At 38.4% G+C, this 19,183-nt stretch overlaps 1 protein-coding gene across 1 annotated transcript in view; it reads left to right on the top strand.

The window, feature by feature from the left end:
• Positions 1-9,401: 9,401 nt before the first annotated feature.
• Positions 9,402-19,183, top strand: part of LOC139741320 (uncharacterized) — a 34,441-nt gene continuing 24,659 nt past the window's right edge. The window contains exons 1-7 of the mRNA XM_071651906.1: positions 9,402-9,493; positions 11,003-11,024; positions 11,986-12,057; positions 13,257-13,387; positions 14,582-14,684; positions 15,371-15,486; positions 17,097-17,175. Of these exons, the coding sequence (XP_071508007.1) occupies positions 9,441-9,493; positions 11,003-11,024; positions 11,986-12,057; positions 13,257-13,387; positions 14,582-14,684; positions 15,371-15,486; positions 17,097-17,175 (576 nt within the window). The 5' untranslated portion in view covers positions 9,402-9,440. The remainder of the gene's footprint in view (positions 9,494-11,002; positions 11,025-11,985; positions 12,058-13,256; positions 13,388-14,581; positions 14,685-15,370; positions 15,487-17,096; positions 17,176-19,183) is intronic.

Raw genomic sequence — 19,183 nt, 5'->3', positions numbered from 1 at the left:
TTCCGGTACATTTCCGACAATGCTACAACTTTTGAATAAATCATAAATCCAGTCTTCTCGCGAACTCATGAAATAATTCTCCCCAAACTAGGGGCGAGGCAAAGACAAAACAAAATAAAACAAAACAAAACACCCAGTTTATCAATCTTCATCCTTCACTGCAAAATGACTGCATTCCTTAATGTTATTCCGTTTTCAATGATTATCATCAAGAAATTTGCAATGATTTGACAGTTTCAGCTTATTAAGTGTAACAGTCCCCCGATGGTAGCAGCCGGTTGCTATGGTAACTGACATTAATGCGAGTAGCAAGGATATGTGATTATTGGAAAACGTTTTATGAAGTGGACCAAGACACGACTGAGCATTAAAAGCGAAATAGATGTTAATCTGGAAACGTGTAGCCCATGGCAACACTCATCAGTATTTTCCTTGCGATGCACAAGCAGTATACGTTATTATGATGGCTTTTACAATTCGCCTTGCGAAACTACTACTATTTTAAGTGTTATGATCATGCTCTTTCTATAACCTATATAGAATATATACCCCAATAAAATCTTCTAATTATCTTTTAAAATAATTTTGGAATTCAACAATATTGAAATTAGTTAACATTAAGAAAGTACATGCCTATTTGATCGCATGTATACATCATGCAATGTTTAAATGTTTTATGATGTCTTTTCACTTTATTTCACGTCATTTCATTGTAAATACCAACTTGAATTTTCCAAATTTGTTGATTAGTAACATCTATTGTGATAAACCGCGATGCAATCCTCAACAATGATTAATAAACCAGAGAAGTTTGCTTATACAGAGACTGCAAACTATCTATAGTAGTCCCCTCCATTTCCAATGATTTTGATCTCCGCCATATTTCTCATGAAAGTCACAACATTTATATTGCATTTCAGACTTTCCCTTGATTATACAATGTTGCATTAATTTTGTGTCATTATGTGTATTCAAATGCTATTTTGTTGGAAATGAAATAGAATAAACGAAAAGAAAGAGGTGGCTTGAAAAATAAGCTAGTTGCACTAGCAATCTTCCGAGGAAAATACATCCAGGGCGTTTTTCCCCTTATTTTGGCGTGCTTCTGGCTTTCTTCCGACGTGTTTAGGGCTTACTGTGGCGTGTTCCTTGCTTCGAATAACACACCCACGGGAAGAAAAATATATAATGAAGAGAAAACGGGTTGGGTGCAAGAGAGAATCACTCAACCAACTTTCTAAATAAATAGGATAAAGAGTGAGGAGTGCTCTCAGATCTGTTGATGCTATTCACGCATGTTATTCGTGTTCAATAAAATGATGTTGAAGTGTATATGTATATAATCTTTCAAACTTTTCTGATAACTCAGTTCCCAGTTCCACTTTGCGCATTAGAGAAAGTTCATTCGTACAAACAGAAATGTTTTTTTTTTTTAATTCACTGAGAGAAGTATATATCCGTGCTGCAATGAATATTCCCCTGTAATCCTTTTTAATGGTGTTTGCTATTACATGCAGATCCACCCGACAGCAAGCCTGCCATGGTTTTTAGCAATGATGACTAATAGAAAGAGGTTGTTAATGCATTCGACATTAAACAATGATATAGAATAATGTCTGCCGAGTTTGACGGACCATTCTGGTTACCTGGTCTGTAATACGCAAATTCATCCTTTCTTTGAATATGAATTCCATGGTTTGTCGCGAAGCTTATGAATTATGCCGCTTTGAAACGAATGAAGTGCCCAACCTAGAAACACAATAGGTCATTATTTTGTACTAATGTGCACATGAGCTGTTTGTGAACTGGCTTAATGTACGGCGAATCTAATTCAGGCAATCGGAAAGAAAATACCTTGCTGGAATGATGAATGCACGACGAAAACGATTCAATTCGCTAAGGAGTACAGGAGGTGGTTTTAAAGACGTTGGTGATAGAGGATATTTGTTTCTGGTCCAATAATGAACAGAATGAGGAAGTGGCATATACTGTTACAGGACGTTGCTATCTAACTTCACTTTGCCTTCTTTATATAAGGTTCCGCCATTATTTTTAGAAAGGTGTACCGTTCTACCAGTTGAATAACAGTGGTTTTAACGAAGCGGCAATATTACGAATGAAAAATAGCCCAGCATTCGTTATATAACTCGTGAAACTTCAACAGTAAAAACCTATTAGAACCATGCAATCTCTCAATCGTCCTATATGTGAGTATAATGTAGGCCTACCATACTTGCCGATAGTAATACACTGACAACTATATCATTCACGATATACCTGCCTTCTTTGAGATGGATAGTCTATATAGTCAGATATCAAAGTTTAACGTAGATTGGGGCTTCAAATCTCTTTACATATATACATTACATATATATTATATAAATTATATATATATACTTATATATGATATATATATATTTATGTGTTTGTGAGTGTGTGTGTGTGTAGAAACACACAAAATGATGAATAGAAAACAAAACGGATAAAAACATAAAATATACATATGGTGTTAAAAAAAATATATTGTTTACAAAACCGGGAAGATCGCACACATGCATGGGGTACGCTAATTGAAGTTTCAGTAAAAATCATTTTGAATATACATTTTCTCGTATTTAATTATATGTGAAGAAAGAAACGCACGGAATATCATATAGAAATACTAGAACATCATGAGTATATGATAAAAGGCAGGAACGAAAGCTTTGCCAAAGATTACCATCGAGTTTAGCAGAAAACACGATGCACTCGCTCGCAGAAACCCGAATACTTTTCTGGGCTTTCATTCTTTTCGAACTTTCCGGCGTCTATAACATGACCAGATCCCATCGACCCATGTATGAGACGACGATCATCCGATGATATATTACTTTCAGGTTGATATTTGTAACATGAACCGTTATGGCCCGGATAAATGCCAGCGACGACGTGCTCCTATACAAGCCCACCCACGATGCCAGCGGAGAGAGGAAGCGGGGTCTACAGCACAGACTACACCATCTGTGATGGGCAACACGATTGGACGATACAATAATCAAAGACAATTTAATGCATGAAAGACAATATAGGGCACGCGCCATGGATCGCCTTCCTTTTCTTTTTCTTTTTTAAGGTGGAACTTGAAACCCGAAAACTCTGCTAACACCACGATCCCGTTAGTTGAAGCTATTCGTGTCCTTCAAGTTGCCTCATTGCGTTGAAGATACTTTGCTCGACCGGTCTCGTACGTTTAGAATAGAAGATACCCACAAAATAAAAGCTTTGTTAGGATATAATGATATAATAAACAATGATAAAACAGTCATATCCGTCAGCACGCCCCCCCCCCCAAAAAAAAGGTAGATATATCCTTAAACGTTTCTATTACAAGGTGCTCATCAACTTAGAACAGTTTACTTAAATTCTGGAGGGCTCTATTGTATACACTCAACTGGAGTCTGTAAGCTTGGCAATGCATTGTCTCTGTTCCATTAAATAGTCAAATTTTGCAATCCTTATGTGTTTTAAGTTTAATCTTCGTTTCATACATCATAAAAGATCTTCAGTTGAGATTACTTATGATGCAAAGAAAATACAAATCCGCCCTCAAAACGGAGCCGATTTGAATTTGATTTGATTCATCGTTTTCTTTACAATTATCATAAAAATTTGCAACAAAATATGAATGGCCGCGAGGGATACATTTTGTGTGTGAGTGCGTGTATGTGTGTGGTGTGCAAAATAATAATACGAAATACGCTTTAGCGCGCCATTAAAAAAACAAACAAAAAACAGATCTAAGATTACACATGAATTCAGCCTATATCTCGTGCAGCATGGATTGTTACCGTTTGTTTTTCAGAAGATTCCCTAATCCGAAAATGAAATAAGGTTCGTCATATTGATTATTCCGAAGGTTCGTTCATCCGAAATGATATAAAAGGGGGTTCGAATTCCGAATAGGGTTCGTTAATCCGAAAACAAATAGGATTGGTATAATTCCAAAGATTCGTTTAAATACAAACCTTCTTTTCATTTTCGGACTAACGAGAACCTTATTTGCGTTTCGGATTAACGAACCTCCGGAATAACGAACACTACCCATTGCATCTCATCCACCTATTATAGGACCACTTTTTCAAAATAATCATAGCGACGTTTTATGCAGTATATAGTCGAGGATGTTGATCACCTCAATACCTGAATTAACCCTTAAAGAGGAGGTTCAAGAGATGGAGGCACAACTGACATGTCTTATTCCCTTTTGAACTCTTTTTCGAAGTCGCTACTCAAAAATACTTGAAGTCTGTGCCAAAGTGAATCTGCCTCATTATTAGATAGGAAGAGAATTGGTTGTTAATGTCACACGTGTTGCAGAATGACCAGACACTCTCTGAGGCAAGGGAGATGTACGTCTGGATGATGGTAACAATACATTTTGCCATCACCACATAAGATTCACGATATACATAATGGTCTAGATGATGGTAAAGGAATGGGGATGCGCGAGTAGAAATTGCGCAAAGATGATAAAGAACAAAAAAAAATCAAAATTACTCGACTGGGCATGTTTGGCGGGCACTAATAAAAAAATACTGATCTTTAAATATCTGTATTTGAAGATTACCATCTCAGATTTACCTGTCGGAATTATGCGGAAAAGTTATAAAATCGGCTTTCCAGGAGGATACAGTTTCAAACACTTTCACAACATACAGCTCACATTTACACTTTTTCACCTACAATTATTTCGAGACGGGATTGATTTGCGCTTTTATGTTTTATCTTCATTTGAAACTTCATTTCATTCAATTATTAAATCAATAAACGAGTAAAATATATCCGACATTATGTTACGGTTCAAAATGAATCTTCAGGCTATACTCAGAAGGACGGTGGTACAAATTGCACATGTGGATCATTGGTGTCGGAGTCCTTTTTTGTAACCCTATAGAAAATTGACAGCATGATTGAATATTGTACAATGTATAGCCATCAGCTGGAGCACCATGTAACCTCCTTGGTCATCCTATCGAGCCCAGGCGAATCTTGCGGCAGAACTTATCATCTTGTTATCGTCAAATTGACACCTCTGAATTTAATGTCTTTGTATGTTTGCAGAAAAATTAGATGGGACTGGTAAAATGTCTAATATATCAAATTGTCGTATATTTTGTATCACACACATTTGGCTGGCAATTATTGCGTTTAAAAATACAAAATGGTGTATGTACGTGATGTTGGAGAAAAAGATTTGAAATTAACTGAATCTACACAAAATCAGAAGGAATTAGTCAAACATTGCCACTCTGAGAACAACAGAAGCTTTGATCTTTTAAAGTTTGATTATTGATTTACGAATCATAACATGAACACTTTAAGAGGGTTTTGAAGACAATGTATGGAATGGAAATGAATTGAATATGAACAAGTTATGACTTCAATGAACAACATTGTTTTTACTTTATTTTAGTTTCCGAAAAGAAAGAGTTATTGAATATATACATGTAGTATCAGGATGAAATTAGATACAGGACTTTAACAAATCGCTAGGAACGTTATGTTTACGGACCTGATGGGTTTGGAATTGACATGGTGATGTCATTCAATGTATGCAGAGCACGTCTAAAGAGGGTCATGGGAACTAAAGGAATATATTTTAAACTTACATGATTATGCTGGTTTGGCGCATTGATGTCACATGACACTAAATTTCAATTTTGAGGTCGTCGGTTCGAATCCTTTGACAACAGTTGTGCCTTATTTGTTGTATGAGTGGCACAGTCACAATGTGTTTTTTTTTTCTGTTTCATCCTCCTTGTCAATTCTTTCTGCCAAGACTTCCAGCTATTAAGTGGTCACGTTGAGATGGATTGTTATTACTTTATTCTTTTTTCCTTGGTTGTCATGTGAAATGATTCCAAAGCGAGAATCAAAGCATGGGAAGATCAAACTTAAGCATACATATTTTGTCGATGGCTATCAGCGCATGCGATCACGTCATAATATTATTCATGTTAGTAGTATAATACAAAACTTATATTTAGAGTTACAGTATTAAACATGGTCGTGATTAAGAAGTGTCGGTTTGAAATCGGGTTACAGTTATCAGATTGGTCTTTGGATGGATGTTAGGGTAGGGGAGATGACGGTTCAAGAATGTTAACTCAAAAAGAAACTTAAGGGAAGATAAAAGTCAAAGTGACATTGCCATCATCAATATTTTCTTGATCAGGGACTATTTTAAAACGTCTTATATGAGGGCTGTAATAGGAGAAACATAATATGTAGCACATTGATATAATGTTCAGAAGCGCCGACGGTTTAGAAACGCCGAGTGTTAACCAAAAATGAAAGGCATTCAGTCAGTTGAAAAGGAGGAAGATTGTAAAGTTAATAAGGCAAGTAAGCCTTATTAACGAATTATGAAAATATGAATGTTAGTTGGTTATCCAACACACCTTCTTGCTCACATTACCGTGACGTCACTGACTAAACTGACAGTACTGACTGAGGCGTTGCGCAAAGTCAAGAAAGACGTCTGACTATTCTTGAATCTGTCACCTACGGAGGTTGGACCCCTGTGAAAACCAGCTTTTAGCTGACCAGGGCAATCCATCCCATGAGTGGAGATTGAATAAATAAAATAAAAAAATAAAGAATCAGCTCTAGGTTTTCTCTTTTCATGGTAGATCGTCTCTGCTGGTGCTGAATCGTGACTTTTGGAGTAAAGATGCAGTAGACACTTTAAAGAGAGCAAGTGATGAGCAAGTGAGCAAAAGAAATTGACAGCTTTACCAAGGTTAGTGAGGCAAGTCCTGCAGTCACGCCAACCAATGGGGAGGGGGATATAAGAGCCCCTTTAACCCCGTGGTTCACAAGTCGATCGATGCACAGAACATATCAATGAGTCGAGTATCAAAGATAGGGCCACATACTGCTAAGAGTAGGCTTAATGCAGGGCCGCCAACTCTCACTCATTGAGTGAGACTCACTCATTTTGGTCCTTTCTCACTCTAAAATTTTATTTCATTTGCATGCATTTCTATTGATCTCACTCATTTTGACTCCTAAATTATAGCATTGGCCTATGGGAGTCTCACTCTCAACTATAGTTTCCAGTGTTGGCAGCCCTGTTATTGCCCTATTAGGAAAGCGAAAAGGTTGCCGTGGATTCACTTCAACCTTTTAGCTAGTCCACAGCGGGAAGGTTGCCAAAGGTTGCCGCACAGCCGCAACCTTCCCGCGAACTGGGTTACCGCAGAAATGGGTTGATGCGTTGTCAGCGTTGATGCGAATCAAGTAATTTGAAGAAAAATAGGGGGAAAAAATATATGGAATGTATCTATGAGATAGTCGTTTCACCGCAAAAGTGATGTTGAGGGTATCATGAATCAACACAAATCAACATGCCTTTGTACCCTTAAAGTGGTAGCAGTGGCGGATCCAGGGGGAGCGCACAGGGAGCAAAACAAGAAAAAAAAAAAGAAAAAAAATGGGGGTCGCGTGCGCCCCCCCCCCCCCCCCGATTTTGTAAAGGCGCCCTCTCTTTATGGAATTCCGGGATCCACCCTGGGTAGGTTTTTATTCATAATGAAACATCTTCGGCTTTGTCAGCTCGATTGTATTTTTTTTTAATGCCAACATAAACACGAAGTTACAATTTTCATGAAAACATAAAAACAAAAACAACACAAAAACTCAATTCGCTTTTGTTAATAGAGACAACCACTGCCTGAAGCCCCCCCCCCCGAAAAATAAGACTATTGTGAAAAACCGAGTACTGTAAATTAGAACAATTTATATGCTATCAAAAATCAGTATGAACACGTGATGCAGGGTACATCATGTGCCAACTTCGGAGAATGAATCATCCGACTACTCTAACGTTACAGCTGATAATGAGATCTTATGCGATATTCGCAGATATTTCCGAACCAAGCTAACACCAAAACTCATTTTGAATTGAATTGAATTGAATTGAATTGAACTGAAAACTGTCCATAATTATGTAGCATATGATCACGATTGATAGCAGCTGGCCTCCATGCAGTTTATCACTTTTCGACACGTAGGCCCGAGGCTATATAGGACATGCTAACTGTCCACAGTGGCACATGTGACATATTGTATCGAAGACATTTGAATATCAAACATTCGTATCCAGGTGTTACAACTCACGAAACGTTTGGTCGGGACAAAGACATTATGATAAAAATCGATTATCTCGAGTCTCTTTCATAATCCCGTTGTCGTTGACCGCTGGGCATCCTGGCATCGAGATCAGCGCAAAACGGGGCGGACGGTCCCCTCGCTGGACAGTCGCTGCTATGATGGGTGGACATCTCTCGATTCAAAACCTAAATCTAGATATATGTTCTACAATAGATTACATGCAATCGCATTCAGGGCCCGCAATATGGAAACCATTCATTCATATCAAAACACCCCCATCCACGTGTTTTTGCAATAATGGCGTGCACATTATCGTTAAGAAGAAAGATTATTTTTGTCTTTCTTTCGAGGAGCTAGCCCACGACATCACTTACCGTCAAGAGCCATTAACATGCTGAGATCATTCACGGGTATCGAAGATAAGAAGAAATCAGTGATGCATAAACGTATTACAAATGGGTTCGTCGTCAGCTAGGATTTCAGTATCATACTGTACCAGCTCCCAAAGGTGGCAGATGCGGCATGCCTGATAATATTCACCGTCGCACAATCATCGCTGGAGAAATTGCGTGTGAATGGAATTAAGTAGCGATATGGTGCCCAAGTGAAATGTACATTGCTCGTGAACTTCGGTACGGAACGCACTTGACATTGGTCTAATCGCCCTGCCACGATTGTCCTCATGTCTTTTTGGCCATGTGCACTTGCACGTAACTCACGTAGGCCAAGCCATATTTGGACAGGACACGCCCTCAACCTATATTTGGCAGGAGAGTTGTTGTGTTTTATATGGCAGGCCTCATGCATATTAACGTTTTGCCAAGATAAAGGGCGCGGCCAAAACGGTCAGGGCGATCCGACCAGACATATCGATCGGTATATCGATATCGAAACCGCAACCTCGACTTGATGACATCTTGTTATCCCTGTCCATTTGAAATTTATTACAAGAGGAATTGCTTTCTACAATTTACTATGTAAATAAGAACAATTCAAAAGTCATAACACATGTTTATAAAGTATATCAATGTAAGAAAATTATCGGTGGACCATGATGAATAACATATCAATTGATAATCATTTTGCTGGATGGATCAGAGTGGGGACCGTGGGGCGCGCGGGGAGGGCCAGGGGGTGGAGAGACTGTGTGGAGAGGGGGGGGGGGGGGGGGGTTAAAAGCCGCAACCAAGGTACCGTTGACAAACAACATGGCTGCCTGCAGTAATCTCTCACAATTTCCACATTCGCAAATTCTCGAAAGTGCATCTTGTTGATATCCCGAAAGTATGCATCTTAAGTATCCTCATACAAGCAAATTCTTCACCTGGGAGGAACTTAGGTAAGTTCTTTCTGCATTTGTCCGTGGAAAATGGACCAAGTTGCGTTCGTCATCTCTTTCATAACGCTGGTCGTACACGTACTGTAGTCCCATATGCTACATTTGGTGTGTGGGTAGTTCATGCAAGTCGAGTGTATGTTATGTTTTGTCCGTGTCCCGTATCCTTTGAACGCTCACTGGCTGCTGTCTAGCGCTGTAGGAACCTTCTAGACGATGTATAGACAATAAAAGATGATTAGGATGTATAGACTAGTCTAGTAAATTTAATGGAGGCTCCTGTTAGCTGTCCATTTTCAAAAGTAAATTGCAAACACAATCGGAATCTCTTCCTGCCTCGATGGACGATGGCTCGATGGCGTACAATACAACAATTGAATTGAATCTCTTCCTCTTGTAAAATTTTAATTCAGAAAAGTATTGACCAATGACAGTGTTGACTATGTTGACAGTTTGACATGTTCAATGTTGACTTAACATCAATCCAGAGACGTTGACTAGGTCTACCTACCCGATCTAGTGCATCTTATCCAGTACAGTGGCTGCAATAAAAGTAGACCATCTAACGAAAAGTTTAATGTTAACAGCTAGATATCATGTATCAGTGTTATCACTCACACAAATGTTATGCTTGATAAATTAATAATATAAATATAATAATACTTCACTATTCAGCTCATGGGCTAGAAACTCTATGTCCTGATATCCGATCATTTCAAAAACGAAATATCTTGTGATTTTAATATTAAATCCGAATTTACAATTGTAGAATCTCAGATGGAATAGATTTCTAATTCTTGATTTCTAGATCTAACGTTAGAATCTAAATTTACTCATCTAGGCCTAGACTCTTTTCTCTAATGTGTTAGATCTTCTTCTTCCTATTCAGTACAGTCCACCTTGTCCATCTTAAACGGTTAGACTCGGGTCTAGATCTAAAATTCTACCTGGCATGAATAGATCTAGTCATAGGCCTAGGGGGCGCGTAGGCCTAGCCTAAATACTAGATCTGTACTAAGCTAGACTAGACAGTGTAGATGATATATATGTGAAATATTAAATTTGTTGTGCTAAATGTAATGTGTGTCATGTGTCTACAGTATTACAACACAACCTGTAGCAGTAGGCTGTACATTCTGATGATTGTCTAGATGTCTTTGTGAGGGCCACATAATTGTAAGTATGTTTTCATCTTGATCCAAATCGAGAGCAAAAGGTTATTATTTTAGTAAATTTGACTCGGTGAAAAATAATGCAGAAAAGATGTGGTCTCATATAAATTTCATTCTTGGCATTCTTGAAAATATTGAATCGCTACAGAATGGAATCGTGAATGCTTGCAGTAAATCTTTATCTTATAGATTTCTTGGATTGTGATTATATTTTTTGATGTGTGCTGTCAATAAACATCAAGATTACACCAACATAATGTGTTATTGTGCCTGCAAAAATTTCTTCTGTAACAAACAGAATGATATCTCTATGACTGTTTTTTGGGTTTTTTTTACACAGCTGTCTCACCAGTGCTCTTGGGGTAAGTGTGATGCAGATTTATTGAACTCATCATTAGGCGCGGTCAGACTGGCAAAAGATCAAGAAGTTTAAGATCGCTTAGTTTGGGCCATTGGTACGCGTGCAAGGAAGATTGCGCCGTCCGATGGCTAGTGATTGTGAGGTAACAATGCACATCTGTACATGACAATGGCCTCGCGCTTCGGAGACACCGCCCGCAAACAGATTGAGAAGTTTCGCGGGAAGTTTGCGGTCACACTGGCAAAACTTCGAGATCTTAAAGATCGCGATCTTAAACTTCGCGATCTTTTGCCAGTCTGACCGCGTCTACAGTGAAGTATCCTTTGCATTCTGTAGGGTAACATTTTGAGGCACATAAAGCAATCTATTCTGCACCAACAATTTAGTAGATGACTGCTATGAAGGGTAACAAGTAAACCAAACAGATCAATTGGTCCGTTTAGCTCAGTACAGATGCAATTGCTAATATAGGGGATAAAGAAAAGGAGCAGTGATTAGTTAAGTCTTGAATCTTTGTGAATATGATCTTGTATTCTCACAAAATAGCAATCAAAAGAAAACAAAAAAGAATTCTATGCCATGGATTGGCATGATGAAGCTTAAATGTAATTGTGTCCATAGCTCTGTATAAATGCATTTCAGTGATTGTAGTGTGGTTGTGTTTTGTTTTCATTTGATATTCATGTAAAAACAAGATATTTTGAAGTCCAATTTCGATCAGTTCTGCTCATGATTTTTTTGCCTGAAAGGCAGAGGGTACTGTATAATGTGTCTTTCATTCTCTGGTCTTCATGTTTCCATGTTCCACTAATTAGATGATATATCAACAAATACATGTTACCATATGTGCAAATTTCACAAAATAGTATTTGTGTATCTTTTGACGGTTTTACGGTTTTAGTCTTCTTCACAATATCGCGCTCATCACAAACACTTCTTTTCTGTTGCCTCTGCTTCCATAGTATCCTAATGGGACGCTTCGAAGATGCATTCCAGCGGATCACATGATCAGGAAAGATGGCGTCAGCTATCGGGTGAGTGAAGCAATGCCCTGTTATCAAACATCCAGCTCAAACTCGAAGTCAAAAGGGATGAGCACTTGAACAGAGTGAAAAGAGAGAGACCATTACTGCTTTTTTTCATTTTTATTCTTCTCTTTCTTCTTCACTTTCCTCTCTTTCTTGATCATCTATCTTATGTTCTTTTTTTTTCATTTCCTTGTGCCTTTTTCTCTTCCATGGCAAGTTTACTGTAAAAGAGGGTGTCTTGATGTATATAAAGAGTTTAAATGCATAAATATACAGATATTGTATCCATTTTTATCAATTTGAGATATTGAAATTAAAGCTGCTGAAATGCAAAGGAAATGATGAAAATTAATAGTAATTTCAATGATATTTTCAAAACTATTTCTTGTTAATGTATCAAGTGTATTATCATTGAAAAAAAATATCTATTTTTCTTTATCTGGTGATAACCTTACTCATAGAATATTTTAAGATGTTGTTTGATTGTTTGAAGTCACTTGAGCACATTGCCATGATTGTGATTGCAAGTGTGATTATAATCGTGGTTCTGACTATGATTTTTTTTTTATGGTTCACAGTTGTGTTTCTTACTGTACGAGCTGAAATTTTCGCGGTGGTTTTATTTTTGCAAATTTTGCGAATCGCCTTTGAATCGCAAAAACAACAACATGCAAAAATAACAACGCGCAAATAAGTAAGTTCAGTTAGACCCTCGCACCCGCGAAATTAACACACGAAATGTCCTCCAAGTAGCAATTCGCGAAAATATCTGTACGCAAAAATTTCAGCTCGTACAGTATTATCTTTATAATCATGAATGTTATCACAGTGTCAATTGCAATTGTGATTGTGATTGTGATTGTGATTACATTGATACTTATGCTAATGGTTGTGATGATATTCATATTTGTATATTTGCAATGTACAATGTATGGTACATACGTTGCATTTGCGTGAATGCATGGCGTAAGGGCTCACATGCCTAAGGGTAAAAATAATTACATGTAGGCCTACTTTTATACGCCCTATGTCATGCATTGCTACCCTTACCATATCATACATACTACATGTCAACTATGCCATTTCCATCTGAATGTATTAATACATAACTGTAATTATGATGTTTTGTTTGGCTGAAGGTAATAATAATACAAGTAGTTACTATGATTACGACTACATCTACATTGTATTTTGTAAACAAACAGGAGATGCTGAAGCTGATAGACCTAAAGTATTTCAACGAGGCTCTCCACCTCTCCGTCAACATGCACACGGCGGACTACAACATCAACGTCCTGCGAAAGAGCATGAACCTCCTCAACCACAAATTCCTCACGTATGTCTCAAAACTTTAACTGAAATGTGATTGTTTGTTTCATTTTGTAGCTTGTACTGTGGATGACAACCAGTCTTTATTAGCCATCGAAGGATGTAGATTGTAGTTTATCTTTCATATTTTTCATGTTGATTGCATACCAGACAATTATTATAGGATAGAAAAGCTCAATTGTGTGATTTGTGGGAAAGGTGTGATGACTGCTAGAGGTTGCAAACGACCTCTGAAAACTTAAAAAAACAACAACAAAAAACAACAAAAACACCAACAACAAATTCCCATAGTGAACAGTAATGAATGAAATCATCTGAACTTTGTGCTGCTATTAATTACAACTGATCTATCCATCAAGGTTTTCCTTGGTTTGATGTGTCTGAGGTCTACAGACTTGTCACACTGTCTGAGGTCAAGGGTCACACTCAAGGCCAAATTTGCAAGTGCACATTTAATGCAGTACTAAGATTACCCCAACGTGAACTGATGAAAGTAGAGCAGCTCAGGTACAAGAATAAATATCATACTACCGGGTACATAGATATTTGTGTGCAAAACGTGAGAGAGAACATTGAATGTAAGCAGCACAAAGAGAGTATTGCTAATACTACGTGCTCATGATGTACGCTCCATGCACATACAATTTCTGCAATATTCTCAGATTCTGAGCTTCCATCATGCTCAAATTTTAAGTTGTGGACCACCCTGATAATATTATTATTGTAGCATTATACATGAATTCTGCTCAAGCACAAGCACAGCTGCATCTGCTGTGTGAATTTTTAGTGGACATGGGTGGTATTCATTGGTATTAGTGGATAGTGTGCCGTCGACTGAGGGCAGTCACTGTATGTAATATCTGTGCACTTATTACATGAAGAGCTAGATGTTAGTTTTCAACAGTTTTTACCACTACAAATTTAGAAAGTTTAGCTTATGAAAGACACAGTCTAAATTCACATCTTTTCTTCTTCTTCTTCTTATCAATGAATTGTACTTTGTTGAAACGTGCCGTATTGCAAAGCAAAGTCAAGTGAAAAGTTTGGCATAACCGCTGCACTGACTGGCAAAAATTGCAACAATGACATCGTACCTGTGATTCCAGAGATGGTAGACCTGGACATGAATATTCATGAACTGTTTCCCCTCTTTAACACGGTCACACCCCCCTCTCAACCAATCACCATTCACCCTGTACAGGTTTGATGAGCTGAATGACGTGCGGGTGGCCTTCCAGGTGTATGAGGCTGGAGACATCAAAGGAATGATCATTGACAAGCACACCCTCATGAGGACCCTGAAGGTAACATTATGGCCACTCCCCTCTTTTGCCTTGTAATGGACTATTCCAGTCCATTTCTTTCAATGGTAGTGAGGGAGAGTCCAGTTTGCAATTGGGGGCGGAGAAGTGATTACAGATGAGGGAAAAGGCATATGGATATAAAGATTTGGCAACTGAAAGATCATGTTTAGGGTCAGCTTCTGAGTCATTGTATCAAAATCAAAATGATTAACCCATTGAGGATGGACTGATTCTGCTACCACAGGCGTTTGCCATAGGCAACTGCCCGAGTATACTCAGGACTCGTCCTCAACAGGTTAAAGATGAAACATGAAAACTGGAACTTAGTAAAGTAACACACTCAAGCAAGCCACATTCTAATAAAATAATGCTTGAAAATAAAAATGAATCAAGGTCTAACATGCTAACTGGAAATAAGCAATTTTATTAGGAATCAATGTGTGGAATTGACAAACTCACACAAACGAAACAAGAAAGCCACAAACTAATAAAAGAATGTATGAAAATCAAAATGAATAAAGGATAAATGAAGAAGAGGGGCATGTTCTGCTGAAATGGTGTGTATGATGGAAGAAATATGAAATAAGTGTGCAATTGTCTCGTATGTGAATAATGTAGTGTGATGCAGCTTAGCATATGAAATCAGCTCATCAAGCATCAATACTTGTCTGGCAACTTCCTTGCAGCTATGTGGGCGCACCATTGCACCCCTCAAATTGATGCACAGGGTCAAACACATGGAGGAGAGGTTGGACGAACCTGGACGCATACAGTTCTACGAGTTCCTGGACCTCATCGTCTTGTAAGTTACCCGCAATGCATTTGCTTGACATATTCGCCCTTGCATGATTGAGGGAAGAAATGCGTAATGCTCGTGTATTTAATCCCGAGTTCTTAACTGAACTGTGGGGCCTCAGTCAAAGGAGTATACAGGAAAAGCCTGTTGTAGTGAACTCATACCAGGACCATAAAAGATCCCGCTTCATTCACTCATCGCAAAGAGCAGGGTGTTTAACCCGGTCAAGTGGTCCTGCCTCACATTCAACTGGACCCCACGGAAGACCTGCTTAGCATAGCTGAATATGGGCTATCCAGCCATCTTCTCAGATGGAAAATGAAAAACGAACAAACCATCGAAATTACCTTGTTATATAGTGTAGATATCTCATCATAAACGTTCTGTAAAGAGACCAGCTATATACAGAAATGGGAAATTGAGACCGCCGAATTTACCTCATTCAAAGCAGTACCTTGTATTTTTAAAAGCCAACTCATTATAATGGCATTTTCCTGTTTGTGTATTGCCAAGAGAATATTAGTTGGAATGCAATTCATGAAATTCACAGCAGGTGTCAAGAATGTCACAGAAATTTCAATGCCAGTTTGTCACATAACATGATCTTGTTCTGGAGATTAAACTCAAGATTTCACTAATTGAAGTGGGATGTTTCCTAAGTTTAAGAAGATGTCTCATGTATTTGAGCATGTTGAATCCATTTCTAATCTGGATAGGTTTTTTTATGTGTCTTGGAAATGAATAGGACCCTCGTTGTCTGTCATGGCAGATTAATGATTACATATTGCATGGTGTCCTAGACAGTCATTCACAAAATGTGGGTTAAAGAAGTATGGCTTCAGTGACATTTCATGCAAAAAAAAAAAAAATGAATGTGAAATATCACATTAACCACACTACACCATGTTGGAGGACTCAGTGATGATCAGATTGTGGTATAGTCTTGCCATGTTAGTCCAGTTGTGCTCAAGCTCCAATCATATTTTGAGTGCTGTTTTCTTGTATCAGAAATACTTCCTCCAGGATACATAGGGTACTGTAAAACATGATATATTCGTGGCATGAATTTTTCGCGAATTGGAGCCGATGGCCTTTTTTGCGGCATGAAATTTTTGCAGACTTCCACTGGCATTCAGTGCATATAGTGTACAAAAGAACTTTCGCGTGCATTTTAATTTTGCGAATCTTTGCGCTCGCGAAATTCGCGAAATTAAAATGCACGCGAATATTCCTCGTTTTACAGTAAATAACCCTATTTCTAATTGCAGCAGGCCTTGTACAGGGTGCCTATTTATGGCAGAGGCCTTTTCATTCAGCGATAAAATCAGGTGTCACTTCCCATGACACTTCCGTGTAACTCCTGCTTGTGTTCTAAAGTGGGACTAAGCACACATGATGTTCATTAGCTGTTTAGTGATGAATGAAACTGCCCCTGTCACAAACGGGCACCCTGCCGCAAACAGGAGTGATTACTCTACTCTCCTTTAATTGACTTTTGTCAAGTCATGGTGAAATTTTGATGATTTTGATCCTGATGAAATTAGCTTCTCATCATCTTTGAATTGGCAACACTCAATTTTTCTCTGTATAATTGGTGAACTTTGACCTCTGTCCAGGTGCTTTCTCACCAAAGACGTTGTACTGCCCGAAACCAAATGTGGACCCCTTGACAAGACTTGGAGGAAGCTGTTCGAGGTAAGACAATTTACGAATGAATTTGCATCGTGTAAAAAGAGCATACATGTACTGTATGTCAAAAAAAAAAAAATTACAACGGGACCCTCCTCAATGATAACTTTAAAAATGATGAATCAATCCAAACACAATTTCAGGGTATGAAAATATAACTCATTGCCCTCATCTTACAGAAAACCCCATTTGATTTGCTTCAGTGGTCAAAGAGAAATGGGGAATTTTATAGAGCATATCAGGAATCTCTTCCCTCCAAGTTCTGTCCATTGTGTTCACATATTGATATGCAGTTCAAAGAGCATCCAAGTGCTAAACTTGAAAGAATCAGACTCATGACATGCTTTACAACAATCCACATTTCTCTCTGACTGCTTAACCAAATTGAATGGGGTTTGCTGGAAAATAGAGCTAAGATGTTATATTTTAAGACCCTGAAGTAGCATTTGGACAGTTTGGTCATATTGGGAGTTATCAATGCGAAAATATGATTGTATTTTTTTTTTTTTTTTTTTTTTTTTTTGGGGGGGGGGGACGGGACATACTGTACATTCCCCCACCGCCAACCATTGAGTTGCATCTTTGACACATACCTTGTTCACATTGTGTTTCACCTGGGGGGAGGGGGGTGAACCATTTTATCAGTTGGATTACTGTATACGGGATATAATAGTCTAAATATTCGCGATTCAGGACTCCCCGACGATTTCAATTCGTGATCATGGAGTACTGTACTGAACGGAGAAATTACGTGTGTGTCACATTCATATCAGGATCAGAGTCATCATTTTCGTGTGTCTTTAATTTCGCGAACAGCACCCGACTCGCAAGAATAAAAACCTCACGAAATATTCGCCGTATACAGTAGATGTCATTTCTCTTGTGCGCACAGATCTTGATCTCTTTGTGTGTGTGTGTGTATGTGTGTGTGGGGGGGGGGGGGGGTGAGGTGTAGGGACAGCCCCCACATTTTGCGCTCCGCCCCAACTTTTGCACACCGCCCCCAACTTTTGCACGCCACCACATTTCTTGGTTTCGCTTCCCTCTCCCAGGATAGACCTCACAATTTTATTATACTTTGTGTGTGAAGGAAAGTTTTAGGACTGCCTTTGCAATGTTTGCAAACTCTCAGCCAGCAAAGGATGCACACATTTTGATTGAAGTGATGGAATAGCTGGAAGAATTAAGTGGGGGTGCGTGTTAGTGCCACAAAGCATGCATTTTAAGAGGAATTGTATGGTACATTTGTAATATTCCAGCCCAAGCTTCAAGTCAAAAGTGGGTCTTCTGTCTACCCCCTCTCTGGCATGCATGTACACTCCAGTAGGTGGAGAATCGTGTGTATTTGGTTTGATAATATGATGATGAAGGAATATTTGTAAAACATATGCTTGACTGAGCATTGTATTTGCAAAATGGTATGTACATTGTAGTCCAACCTGGGTGTACAGTATCTGTGAGCATACATTATGTTCTAGCTTTAAGAATTTGAGGCATTGCAGAGAAAATTCACAAGGATAGACTCTGATATTTTTTAGAGTTATCGGGCAAAAAGGCTAGTATGTAAATAGACTTTATGGCAGTTGGGGGACACTTCTTCTGTATTGGTCCTCTTTCCACTGCGACACCGATAAAGTGAGAGTGTATGGTTTAATGATGTATTATTATTGCAGTTTAATTTGGTGAGAAAACTGTCTCCTCTTCTGCCCCCCCCCCCCCCCCCACCTTAAAGGACAAGTCCAACTTCGTAAAACATGTGGATTGAGGGAATGCAGCATTATTAGTAGAACACATGCATGAAAGTTTGAGTAAAATCAGAAAATCCGTTCAAAAGTTATGAATTTTTGAAGTTTCAGTTCAACTGTTGGTGGATGCGAAGACTACTACACCTTGTGATGTCGTATGTGTGGAACAATATAAAGAAATATAAAGAAAATTCAACATATTTTCACTTTTCTGGCATAATAAAAAAGCACAAGATTTGCCTCTTTCATAAAAGGCAGGGGGAGTAATA

This window comes from Diadema antillarum, unplaced genomic scaffold, assembly GCF_040938485.1.
Source record: "Diadema antillarum isolate AM-2024a unplaced genomic scaffold, OU_Dant_1.0 seq00000920_RagTag, whole genome shotgun sequence".
Classification (NCBI taxonomy): domain Eukaryota; kingdom Metazoa; phylum Echinodermata; class Echinoidea; order Diadematoida; family Diadematidae; genus Diadema; species Diadema antillarum.
This window is presented reverse-complemented; position numbering and strand designations above follow the sequence as displayed.